This window comes from Ammodytes marinus (assembly GCF_949987685.1).
Source record: "Ammodytes marinus genome assembly, chromosome: 19".
Taxonomy (NCBI): domain Eukaryota; kingdom Metazoa; phylum Chordata; class Actinopteri; order Uranoscopiformes; family Ammodytidae; genus Ammodytes; species Ammodytes marinus.
Genome location: NC_137223.1, coordinates 12,708,411 through 12,721,829, shown reverse-complemented (window position 1 = coordinate 12,721,829; position 13,419 = coordinate 12,708,411). Strand labels below are relative to the sequence as shown.

At 38.7% G+C, this 13,419-nt stretch overlaps 2 protein-coding genes across 8 annotated transcripts in view; one reads left to right on the top strand and one right to left on the bottom strand.

The window, feature by feature from the left end:
• Positions 1-4,877, bottom strand: part of LOC307266133 (dystrobrevin beta-like) — a 35,839-nt gene extending 30,962 nt beyond the window's left edge. For 6 of the 7 annotated variants that reach the window (XM_080048062.1, XM_080048063.1, XM_080048067.1 and 3 more), the window contains exon 1: positions 4,690-4,877. The gene's annotated coding sequence lies outside the window, so the exon portion shown is untranslated. Of the gene's footprint in view, positions 1-59; positions 155-4,689 lie in introns of those variants that run through there. The other variant, XM_080048065.1, reaches the window with a different exon arrangement.
• Positions 4,878-7,094: 2,217 nt separating this feature from the next.
• Positions 7,095-9,411, top strand: LOC307266342 (toll-like receptor 5; the record flags this gene model as incomplete). The annotated part of the gene is made up of 2 exons (XM_080048335.1): positions 7,095-7,142; positions 7,528-9,411. 2 exons carry the CDS (start codon positions 7,095-7,097, stop codon positions 9,409-9,411), a joined length of 1,932 nt encoding a protein of 643 aa, XP_079904461.1.
• Positions 9,412-13,419: the final 4,008 nt, after the last annotated feature.

Genomic DNA, 13,419 nt, shown 5'->3' with positions numbered 1-13,419 from the left:
ACACACACACACACACACACACACACACACACACACACACACACTTTATTAAGACTCACCGCTGTGTTCTGTGGGTTATTCTACAAACCAAAGCGTTGTGGGTCAGAAAAAGCAATATTGCGATGACACCAATACAGACACACAGGCGTCGGACAGGCGAAGGCTGCGATACTAAAGAGGGGTAAGAGAGTGTTTATCACTCACACACACACACACACACACACACACACACACACACACACACACACACACACACACACACACACACACACACACACACACACACACACACACACACACACTATGCATGCCACGTGACCACATTACCACTAGCAGCTGCTCGCTATTCTCACCGTCTGCCCTGACAGGACCTGACCAGAGTGTGTGTGTGTGTGTGTGTGTGTGTGTGTGTGTGTGTGTGTGTGTGTGTTAAGATGAAGTATATTTATATATACAGTTTGCTCTAACATTTCTAAAATACCAATGAGCTGTAAGAAAACCATGTGCTGTAGACACTAGAAAAGATGAAGCTCGTTGGTCAGACCCACAAATCCACAACCGAAAGCTCTGCAGCAAATTTGCTAAATAATTTTTTTAAATGTTGAGGTTTTTGGAAATTGAGGAAGCTGAGGAGGTTGGGTAGAAAAGACTTGAGTGCATTACGGATGGTTTACCAAGGTCTCAAATGTCCTGAACATTTTTTGGTATAATGGATTGGAGAGAGAGACCACATAAACCGTCACTTGGTGTCAAACAAGAAGATGGAAAATGCTAGCTAAGGTTTCTACAGGAGGAGGATTGCTCTTAGTATTCAGCTAGAAATATTTGGCGCTGCAAGTATGTATGCATATGCAGCATTTTCTGTACATTATATCAATAAAGACAAAGTGTTGCATGATGGTAGGGCTGCCTTCGAGTAATGATTATTTTAGTGAAACAAGTCTCAATCACTTTACATTACCATTGAAATTCCTTTTTTTTTTGCTGACCTCTATAAAACCCAAATATATTAAATTTACAATGATGGGAGAACAGATCTGAGAAGCAAAAAAATATCCTTTTAGCTTGAAAATAAAATAATTCTCGTCCACCCACTATTTTCATTATCGAGTTACTGTTTAAGCAAATAATTATCGTTTGATGGAGAAGCTTTTTCATGTACACCAGAATACATTTATTAAGTTATATTTTGTGTTGTGGTTTATCCCATAAAATGCACTTATATTAAAAACTTCTAATATCAAGAATCTACGTTTCTTAGAGCTTCTTTTCAACTGAGAAACACTTTCAACTGTCACACTGACGAGCAGGTTGAACTGAAAGCAAAACTTCCTCCAATCTCTCACTCTTGACTTCTGACCCCTGTGTTGCCAAGGAGACGACCTGGCTGACCCGAGGTGACCCAGGCGGGGTTGTCACTGGAAGGTAAAAACAGAAGCAACAAATCTCTGGTGACATGTTTAGGATGGACAGCTAGCATGTCATGGGTATTTTAAGGACTGGACCAAAAATGATAGCGTCTTCTGATGAAAATAAAACACCTCACCCACCAGTACAGGCTCTTATATACTGGAAGAGCTGCTGATTTCTAGCGGTTATGAATCAAGGAAACAAGCAAACCAGCTACCCAAATGCTCATGACTATAAAAAATGTATTTAGTGAAACAAACGATTAGACAAAACGGAGAAAAAGGTAAAGGCACAAGAGTGAGTTTATTCATTTGTCTGGGAGTGAAATAACTACTCATCCCACAATCCATTGCAATTCCCTAGCTTTTCCAATGGGACCCCAACAAACAATGGTTTAGCACGCTTACAGCTCATGGTAAGTCTACCTTTGATGGTTATGACATTATGGCTAATAATCAAATCCACTATAGAGAAAGAATCACACTGTTTAGCTCTATTGTCACACAACAAGCTATACTAAAATAGTGTTAAACCACTTTGATTTGATCGGTCATTTGAGAAGCTTTCAAACTTGTGGTGCTTTTACTCAAAAGGTCATTCTTGGATCATATTTCATCTTCTCACCACCAGTACCTGAAGCAACACGCCCCCAGCAAAGCAGACCTTTGCATTGTTTTACAGTAGCTGGGCAAAGTGCTGTTTTCAGAAGGAACTTGAGTTTCAGTGAGTCACTGTGGCCTATTTTCAGGATCCCTTAGCGTCCATTTACATTTACAAAAGCCTAGGCTGTGGCAGGAAACCAAACTAGATCAAAACTGAAACCTTAAAGGCGGAGTCAATGATTCTGGAGAATGCTTGTTGTCGAAATAAGTGAATATCCGCTCACGACCCACTATAAGTCCATACTGTGTGTGCGCTGAAAGCATATCTGGTGTTAAAACATAGCCTAGGCTCTGTAAACTGGTAACAAAGGGTATGTAAACAAAGGGTCCCACGTAGTTAGCAACATAACCGTTTACAGAGCCTAGACTGTGTATTAATACTGGATTTTTTTTGTCAGCACAGACACAGTACAGGCAGCGGATCGTGAGGAGATATTCACTCTATACGAAGAAGAAGAGCAACGAGAAATGGAGATGCAGAAGTCAAACGGAAGGAAAAGGAGTGAGAAACCCACATGATGAAAGAGACAGGAAGAGAGTGCAAGAGAAACAGATAGGAAGTGAAAGTTGTGTACTGAAAAAACCAGAGTGCATAACAGAAAATGTTTGATCATTCAATGTTGAACATGCAGCCTGACACACATGAAATACTCTACAATAAGTGCAATCGGCTTGCAAGTTCAGATGAAAGATTTTAGGAGGACAAAGATCCCCTTATTCAACTCAACACTTCTTCACAAAAACTCTCTATTGAAAAATTGAGCCCCATTTGTTTACATTTCCTTTGTTTACATACCAGTTTACAGAGCCTAGGCTGTGTATTAACACTATATCTTTTTTCAGCGCACTCACACTGATTTCACAAAAAGTAATTTTTTCTACAAACATTCTCTAGATTCGCTTACTCAACCTTTAACAAACATACAAAGCAGTAAACAATTAAAGTATTCAAGAGTATTGGAGGGCCAACCTACTGCTCCTACAGTACATGTCAAATGAGCAATACTTATATTTCGCTATAATTTAACTACACAAACTAGATACTGGATAGAAAATGACTGTTCTGCAAATCATAGGTTCCATCCATACCGCTATTATCTCCCCCACCCACAGTGGAGACAGTAACACAATCAGCTGCACTTCTGTGAATCAACAACGACTAAAATCTTCCCATGTGGTGACACGACACACAGAAGAATTTCTTTGTTTAATACCGGGTTATTATCATGGTAGTGGTGCCAGGAAAAGTGTGATGGTGAATTTGTGTTTTGCTCTATCCTTTTGCTGTTTTCAAAGATGTAAACAATACACAACATGCATCTATCTATACCGGGAAAGAGTAAAGACCCTTGGGAGACAGTTTGGGACACAGCCCATCAGTTAATGTGATCTCGCTCTGTTTAGTTTCCTCAACAGGAAGCAACAGTTTGGAAAAAGTCTGCAACCTGCCTGAAAACAAAATTAAAAATACACCTTTTAACATTGTTTTTGATCTTTTCCTTAAATAAAACATCGCTGAAAAAGAAAATAATATCCTATGTTGACTTGACATCAGGATTCAGAGAGCAGAATATAATATAAAGTCTGCTTGTTTTGGTGATAGTCACAAAACTAAAGTATAATTTGAGTAAGCAACCTTTTTAGGGATTAAATATTCTGTCATTCTACCTGAAAAAAAAATGCTTAGGTCTTCTTCGGTAACACCTTGTGGCAGGCTGTGGGTGTGATAAATCCTTTCAGCTGACCCCACAGGTCAGGTACAATTCATTCAATTCATCAAACCATTTTATTTCACCCAATTAGACATAGCTCCAACACTGACATCTTTATTATAAAATGATTGCTAGTTATTTTACTGTGTGTGCTAAGGTTTTTGTTTGTTTTTTCAATACAGGAAAGCAAATTATGCAACTATACTACTAATACACTATACTTACCAATTTACACATCTATTCAGCCTGTTGCATTATAATTTTACATGCATGAATGCCATTCAGATTAAAGCAGAGTGAGTGTCATATAATGAGCCATATTTTCCATTGGAAACCAACGATTTCAAAAAAGCAGTAACTTATGATGCTCAACATGTGTATGTTTGGCGATAAGCCCTGATAGGTAAAATTGACATATTTTTGAATGGGGTACGGTTCCTCCCATTGAAAAGAAACAGCACTACTACGTACAAGTCAAACACCAATAGTGGTTTTGATTTGAAAAATGGGCATGACTTATATGAAGGACTACTACAGCACTCAAGGCAGGGAGGGACACCGCATTAGACAAAAAACAATTAAAGTAGTCCTATGATATTTAACGGTCTTCAGGGGGCACTTTGAACTATGAATTTCGAAAAAAGACTTGAGTCAAAGCTCTTCTTTAGTTCTGCCTACTTCTGGGAAGCTGTGTGACATCTGAGCGGCCATATTGCAGAAAACTTTTAACTCCCTGTTCACCTTGTTCGAATGAATGCGCTTCTTAAGTCACTTTCTTCGAACTCTCACGAGATTTAACATTAAAAGTCACACATTAACCACAACTTAAACGTTATGTCTTTGTGGCTTTGCTTTAGGACTATTCTTTAACAGACCGTTAATGTGAGAAGGGGGGGTCTACTCACCGGGACTATTTTCGGCAGGTATTCGTCGCCAAATACCAACATCAACACTGAAACGTGTGGCTGTGACTTCTAGCTGAGGCTGTTACCCAGTTTATTCTCTCTTGAAATATCAGCTTCTCCTCTTTGGTTGTACATTAATGTCCTCCTGGTCCCGTTATTTAATCCCGTAGCGAACCATGTTTCACGCTTTCCACGCCTGCTGCCGCTACCGCTGCTGTACCGGTTGTTACAGCAGTGATGAAGTGCACTATTTTTGAAAGAAAGTCACTCCTCCGTCCAGCCCCCTCTCCGGTGACAGACAGTGAGCGGTTAAACTAACCCCAGCTAATTACTTCACATTTTATTATTAGCCAACCGTTTTGATTTAATACCACAGTTTTGAGCTGCTACTGCTGTTAACAACTTACTTTCCTTGCCAGAAAAAAGGGAACTAGCTTAATAAAATCCGAGTAAATCACTATTATGGGATAATTTAACTCCTAATAGGCCTACACTAGTCTACTTGTTGTACATTTTATTAAACCTCGTGGTGTCTTTAGCCTATGTTTCTGATGCATTTCTGTACAATTTCTTTAGGCTACATTATTCTTTATTCAATGGACACACTTAGTGGAATGTAACAAAGTTGTTACAAAGTAACTATAATGTAATTTATGTAGGCCTACTGTTCTTTTAGAGGCACCTGTAGGCTACTTAAGTTGCTTCTCCACTACATTTCAGAGGAAAATATTGTGTTTTTTTACGATACAAATCTTATCTTCACAACTCGAGTAAACCTACTAGTTTTGGTTAGATTAGACTAAAGATTAGCTGAGGTTACTATTCAAATTCACTGATACTGCACCTGCTACAATTTCTCCTCCTGGTTGTGGTTAAATCAGGAAGTATCAAACTACATTTAGCTTAGCCTGTGGTGGGAAGTAGACCTATACTTTTTAGGGGGACTAGCACTCTTTGATAGCATTGTTTTCTACTTGATGATATCTTTACACAACTTTCTGGTGCATTTCTTTGTCTTTCTGTACAGCACCTATTTAGACAATGTTTATTTCTAGTATTACAAGACAATGACAGTACTCAAGTAAGTACTGTACCTTTTAAGGCACTTGTTCTAGAGTTTACTTATTTTTAATCCAATACATATATTTGACAGCTCTAGTACTAGTTTATATTATAAACAATTACATTAGAATAGACTCAATGTTGTTATTGTAGAGTGAAAGTACTTAGACAATGAAATGCAGTCTAACCAGAGCTGCAAAAAGCAGTAATATACAACAACATATATTCCTGAGATACAATGATTAGTTACTGATTTTAGCAAACTTTATTCTTTGCTAAGAGAAGCATCAGCTGACCCCTTTCTCTCTTTCTCTCTTTATTGCGTTTGACAAACCTTCATTCTCCAGAGGTTGTGAAATTCACCAGCTGTGTGTGAATAAACTACACAACCACACCACGCAATCCCCTGTACTCTGCATTGTTTTAGGCAGATGTCAATGAAAATTAATGAGGGTGTTGTTCTCTTTTACTGACACTTCTCCCTCACTGAGAGCATTTATAGTATATTTCCAGTTCTTCATTCCATTGTTCAGTTCTTGAATTGGAAAATTATTTTACTCTCATATTAAAAGCTATAGTGTGTAACTTCTGTCGCCCCCATTAGGAACTTTTAATAATTACAACAACACTGTTGGTGCATCTACATGAGGTAAGCCTTCGGTGATCGTGCAAGGATTTTATTCCTTCTGATGTACGTCCAGGTTTTTCAAAACTGAGGTTAGAAAATAAAAACTTGTCCAAACACATTTGAATAGGTTTAAAAATTCATAGTTTTTAAAGGCTATTAGCAATAGAGTAACTAGAACATTTTCATGCATGGCATGCCATTTCTTTTCAGGATTTCATGAAAGAGACTCTACCCTTTTGTTGTAGGGAAAGTATTTAGTACATCATTAGGATTAAAAACTATCCTCTGAAATCCATTTAATTGAGATTCAGGGGACAATTGCTTTTCAAAGCATCTGATTTATAAGATTAAATGATGGGAACAAAAACACATAACTTACACAACACATGTAATATAGTTGCTAGAAAAGAGCCAATTGTGCAACAAACTGTGCCATTTTAACCCCAAAACACAACAACATAGCAACGACAGCAAACATGCAAGTGTACTTCCCATGATTATGTAAACGTGGCAAAAAGAAAAGAGGGAAACCCCGTCCAGTGTCATGTTTACGTTGCAGGATCAATGCAATGCCCAACACAAATGACGCAAGTACTCAGAGATAAAAACGCTGCCAACAGAAAACTCTGCACACTGCAGCTCAGATTTTCCACACTGTGACTGCAGTAACTGGACCATTATTAATCTAATATTAAAAGTTGGATTTCTTGTGAAGATGTGGGCGCTGGGTCTTCAGGTGGTTGTAATCTGTGTTTTAATACAGGTGAGTAAACATTAAAAAAAAAAGTTATAGATACATTTTTTTTAAGTATAGCACATTGCAGTAAAATTTGGTGGGAAATATAGTTGAGTAAATTATGTCTTGAAGGGGCTGAGGGCTGTGCAGATAAATACACCACCACACATTCTAGTGAGGCATAATAAGTGATAGTTGAGTTGGATTTTTTTTGTGTAACTCAAGACTTTTTAATAAAAATGTGGCATAGTCAACCTTTAAGGCAGCTTTCTAACTTCAAACAGTCTTCCATGGTTCCAATTTTCCTGTGAGGAAAGTTTGTTTATTAGAAAATACTTTAGAAAATGTTTACTTCTCTGACACACCCAAAGTTACATAGTGCACCTTTAAAATTAATAAAAACGTCTTGCAGGTGCCTGGGTGTTTCCCATCGTGCCTCATTAAGGGCTCGGTGGCCAACTGTGGCTCGCGGAGCCTCCGCTGGGTTCCTCCTCTCCCCCCCCACATCACCCACCTGTACCTGGAGATGAACCACATCTCTGAGATCAACTCCACCTCCCTGTCCGGCCTGGGGGGGCTGCAGGAGCTGGACCTGGGACGTCAGTATGTGCCGCTTGTGATCAGGAACGAGGCCTTCAGCAGACAGAAAAGCCTGAAGAAGCTGGTGCTAGGCTTCAACCTCGGTCTACAACTGGAACCCCAGGCTTTCATTGGACTGTGCATGTTGCAGAATCTCCATCTGGATTACTGTTCACTCAATGAGTCTATACTGAAGGAGAGCTATCTGGAGCCACTGACCTCCTTAAAGACCCTTGACCTCTTTGGAAACAAGATAAAGAGACTCCAGCCTTCAATGTTCTTCAGAAACATGAAGAATTTGATAGATTTGAACCTGAAGCTGAACAAAATTGACAACATATGTGAGTCTGATCTGCTTGGTTTCCAGGGAAAGCACTTTGAGGTGCTGAACTTGGACTCTGTTCAGCTAAAGGCCATGTCTAGTGACCTTTTTGACTGGCAGAAATGTGGGAACCCTTTCAGTGGAATGTCTTTTGAGACACTGGACATATCCCACAACGGGTTTAGTGTGGGTAAATTGAGGCAGTTTTTCAGAGCCATCGAGGGGACGAAGATCTCCCACCTCCAAATGTCAGGACCCATTGGTAAAGGATTTTCATTCAATAACCTCCCCGATCCAGACCGTGGCACGTTTGAAGGCCTGACCAACAGCTCAGTGCACATTTTGGATCTGTCTAAAAACAGGATATTTGCATTGCAACAGGGGGTTTTCAGTCCACTGAGCGAAGTCAGTACCATTGACGTTTCCCAAAACAGAGTGAATCAGATTCATCAAAACGCCTTTGAAGGTCTCCAGGGACATTTACACGTGCTCAACCTGTCACACAACCTGCTCGGGGAAATCCACTCTTACACGTTTGCCTCTCTAACGGACTTGCGAGTGTTAGACTTGTCTTATAATCACATTGGTGTGTTGGGTTATGGCTCCTTTAGTGGATTTCCCAACTTGAAAACATTATATCTATCAGGAAACTCTTTGCGAGAAGTAGGCCTCCCTGCACCTCTTCCCAGCTTAGAATATCTCTTTTTGAATGATAATAAATTGAAACCCTCCTCAGTGAGCAGCCTCACACGGTTCGCTAGAAATGTCACGCATCTGAACATTCGGTACAACAGACTCACAAATCTGGGGGATGTTTACACCTTTTTGAATCAATTGAAAAGCCTCCAGAATCTCTTGTATGGAGGTAACGAAATCAGGTGGTGCACGATTAGCAGACGAGTTGCAGTTGGTTCAAATCATTTCCAAATATTGGATCTTCACAGCAGCTCCCTGCAGTCTATTTGGTCTCAGGGAGGATGCCTGAACCTGTTTGACGATATGGGACATGTGATTTCTCTCAACTTGAGCTCCAACGAACTCCGGTCACTTCCTCAAGACATATTTAAGGGTCTTACCTCAGTCGTGGAGATGGACCTATCATCCAACACCTTGACCTACCTCCCTTCTGATGTATTACCCAAAAGCCTCCTAATACTCTACCTCGCCAACAACTTTCTAGCCGCCCCAGACCCCATTGCTTTCCGCTCACTCAGCTACCTCAACCTAAGGATGAACCGATTTCACTGCGATACAAACCTCAAGGGATTTCTGACTTGGCTGACAAGGACCAACGTAACCTTACTGAGTCCTGTTAAGGAGCTCAAGTGTGAGTTTCCTTCTGGTTTCTTCAATGTTCCTCTGTTAGAATACTACGCTCAGGTAACACAGCAATAAAAGAAACTAAAACTAAAAGATATATGGATGTTGTTTCAGGGTGACTCATATTGATGATTTGAGTTTATTTCATGATGTTCTCTGTAAAGTGCCAGATAATAAAATCTCCGAAAAACATGAAAACATGAAATTGTAATGTTTATGTAATGAGTTTGTATTTCCAAATGTGTAATATTCATGATTTATTCAAGTGGATTAATAAATGATAATCAATATTAATTGATTAGAATAAGAATCTGTATCATTCTGTAAGTAACAACAGCTGTCCAATAAATGTAGTTGAATAAAAGTTGAAAAAAAATTACTCTTACTTAAATGTTGTGGATTAGACGTATAGAGTGGTATAAAATGGAAATGTACCCGAGAAGAGTACAAAGACCTTAAAAAAAATAAGTTACTTTCAGGCACTGCTGGTCAGCTGAATGAATAAATGAAAATCCCTTGGAGAAAAAAGGCGTGTGTATTTGTGTGTGCGTGTGTGTGTGTGTGTGTGTGTGTGTGTGTGTGTGTGTGTTTGGCCATCCTTATACCAGCAGAGGTCACTGCAGAACAATTCTTAAAGATTTTATAATTTTTGGATTTAAAAATGTCACTTCTTTTCTAATGCATGCAGGGAGAAGCTCAAGGCCACTTTCCCAGCCAACTGTACACTAGGGTCATAGAAAATAGATGATACCATCTCATACCACTACTAATTAGTGGTATGAGACTGGCAGAAGCATCTTTGCTGCCAAATCAAATGACAACACCAAACCCCCATGAACAAAACTGTTAGACTATGAGACACATCGCATATAATTTTCATGCTCATAAAACCGCCATTATTTCCGCATAGAAATATCAGAAATGTTTATGCCTCACTCCTTTATTTTGTATGTTTATGTAAAATGTAACCGTCCATCCCTGACTGTACCAACACTGCACATATCTTCAAGACATAGTTTCTTGTTGTGCCAGAATTCATTCATAATTTAGCACTTAAAGTCTGCATTAATTTTACAGTGAAAGTAGTTCATTTGAAACCAAAGCTGTATCTGAAGGTTCATAACAGGCTAAGATGATTTAACGTTGTATGGCCTAAATGAAGTTCTTCAGTTCCAAGTACTGGAAGCCTTGATAGTTAATGTTAAATCTTTACAATAAAGAGAGACTTAAACAATTTAATTGCTCAAATGTGTTGATCGCTTCTAATACCAACAGACAATAACCATATATATTAATTTAATATGACTAGAGGCAACAATTTGGACATGAAGTGATTTCAGTTATTCAATAATTCAAAGTTACATGATCATCTTAATTCCATATCCCATTTTCTGTCCAATATGTGAAATAAGTGAAAGTTCGGATAATAAACACATAAATTCATTTGTGAAGCTGTCGCCAAAGAAAAGGTAAATTTCAGTCTATTGGAGCTCAAATAATTTCTGATAAATTCTTTACTGCAATTGTATTTTGTAAATATTATTTCCTTTCGATGTGCTCCTTAAACTGCACAATCCTGCTCTTCCAGCAGAGGGCAGTATTAACCAAGTTAGTAATAAAATGTTCTGAGTTGAATGCTGTTTCTCGCATTATTGCCAGTATATACTGTCTTAAACCTGACCTTCTTATTAACAATACCAACTTGACTTTTCCCTACTGTGACAAGTAAGCAGCAATGCAGCACTTAGTTGCAGAGCCTCTGATTCGTTAGAAACAAACAGGAAAACTTGCTTTAATCTGGGTGACACATTAAAATCGTAGTATTTTTATCTAAATACATGTTTTTTTTTGCTTTAATAAAAAAACACGGTTATCTGATTTTAATGTGCAAAGGATTCTATTGTGTGATTGGTCAATGTTGAATTAGTTTATAATTTGATGTTAATTTGGAGTGCTGCTGGATTAAAATTGTAGTTATTCTGATCAAGCTGCTGCCTGGTCATAACATATTAAACATGGACAAGCAGACTTGGAGGCCGGCACTCAGCCTATATGCAGGATATAATTCCCTACTGAACATATTTAGTTTTGGAGCTGTTTGGTTAATCATTTTGTTGCAGGGTGTACTGATGGTGTGTGAGGCTCCTTGATGGTTTGTGGTGTGGTCACAATTTGATACTGGATTATAATGTTACATGGACCTTAGTGGGAATAATTTAACTAACAACACACACACACACACACACACACACACACACACACACACACACACACACACACACACACACACACACACACACACACACTCACTTGATTATGAGTATTTGAACATGGCTGATCCACCAGCAACAGTCTGTGACAGTGTCTTTATTAGATTATTTTCTTTTTTTTTGTCAACCAGACATGAGCTCAGCCGGACTGGCCCAACATATTACATACATACAAATAGATACACAACCACCCCCATCCTCCTCCATCCCCATCTCCATTCCAACATCCCCCCTTTCACCAGCAGGTTACCATGGAAACAGGCTCGGTATATCCACTTCCTGATTGTCCCTGGATTCCTGCACCCACCCCCCTACTATCGGCCTCCTACCTCCTCCCTCCTCCCTACTCCCTCCTCCCTGCCCCCACAGCCCTCACACACAATTATACAATATTTTTTACAGCCGCTGACACAGATGAGACCAAAAACAATCATGGTGGATTTTTAATGATGTGACAAAATTGTTTAAACCTGAGCGATGTTTAGAGGGAAACATGGATTGGAGAATTTTGTTTAATCCAACATATTTTTGTTTCCAAATTATTTAAACCAATCCTGTTTATTTCAGCCTTTCATTTCCTTCTGCCTTCATTTCAGAATATATTTCATAAAATATTTTGAGGCAGCAATGCTGCGTAACACAGGGTGAATAATCAGCATACTGACATACACATTTAAAAAAGCAGTTTTCACTATTTTATATACCTTTTCTTTAAACAATTTTTACTTATATTAATAATTCAATGTCTTATGTTTAAAAACATTTCCAATTATCTTCTTCAACACTCAACCAACAGTAACACACTTCACCATTTGTGGTGAATCTTTCACTTCTCTTAAAGGTATAGTATTTAAATCTCCATTATACAGCATGAACATGAGCATTTTCCTGAAGCATTGAAAGCCAAATGTTATTTTAATTTTAAATAACAAACTGGGTCAATAATGTACTAACATACTGATGTACTCAACACATAAACGCCACAAAGTGCATCTGCAAACGGTTGAGACGGAGGAGGAAGTAGTTTAACACATTTAAAATTCACTTAAAACTTCTGAATGTAATTTGTACCACAGAGTGTTTTTTGCCATTTGAAACCTGACCCTCTCATTTATGTTCTTTTACTTCTTAGATCTCTGTTGGTCCGGAGAAAACAAGCAACTTTAAAATGTCACCTTTGATTCCAGGAACTTGTAAGACATTTGTTTTTACATTTTGGATCAAATTATTCATCGACTTATCAAAGATATTGTTTGTATACAGTTTGTTGTTTGGGTTCATGACACATTGTCACGTATCAATCAATGATTGTAAAAAACAAGGTAAAAATAAAAAGCTTAAAATGCAGCACAATGATAATAAATGCTGTTTCTACACACTAGTTCTCTGTTCTGTCTCAGCTGGGGGGTGGGGGGGTCAGCTGTAACTTGATCTGTCTCATCAATAATACAGTGATAATTAGTCATCCGGACCACCCACTGTCTTCTTCACTGCTTTTAACCTGCAGGCAGCAAGCAGGTGAAGAACCCTGTGACACCGAACTGTACACACCTGACTGCAGACGGCTGAGCTGCTTGCCCTTCAACTTCAGCATTGAACCTTTGAACAGGTGAATCCAATACCTACAATACACTATGTAACAACCTGTATGTTTAATGGAGAGATGATGCCGGAATGAAGCTCCTGTTGTTGTCAACATACAAGGTGGATGTGTCTGTAATGCATTTTCTTATAAAGGTGAAGCCTAATACAGATGGCCCCACACTGTGTAGCCTATAACAGGAATAATTTACAGTATAATTTACTTAAAGCT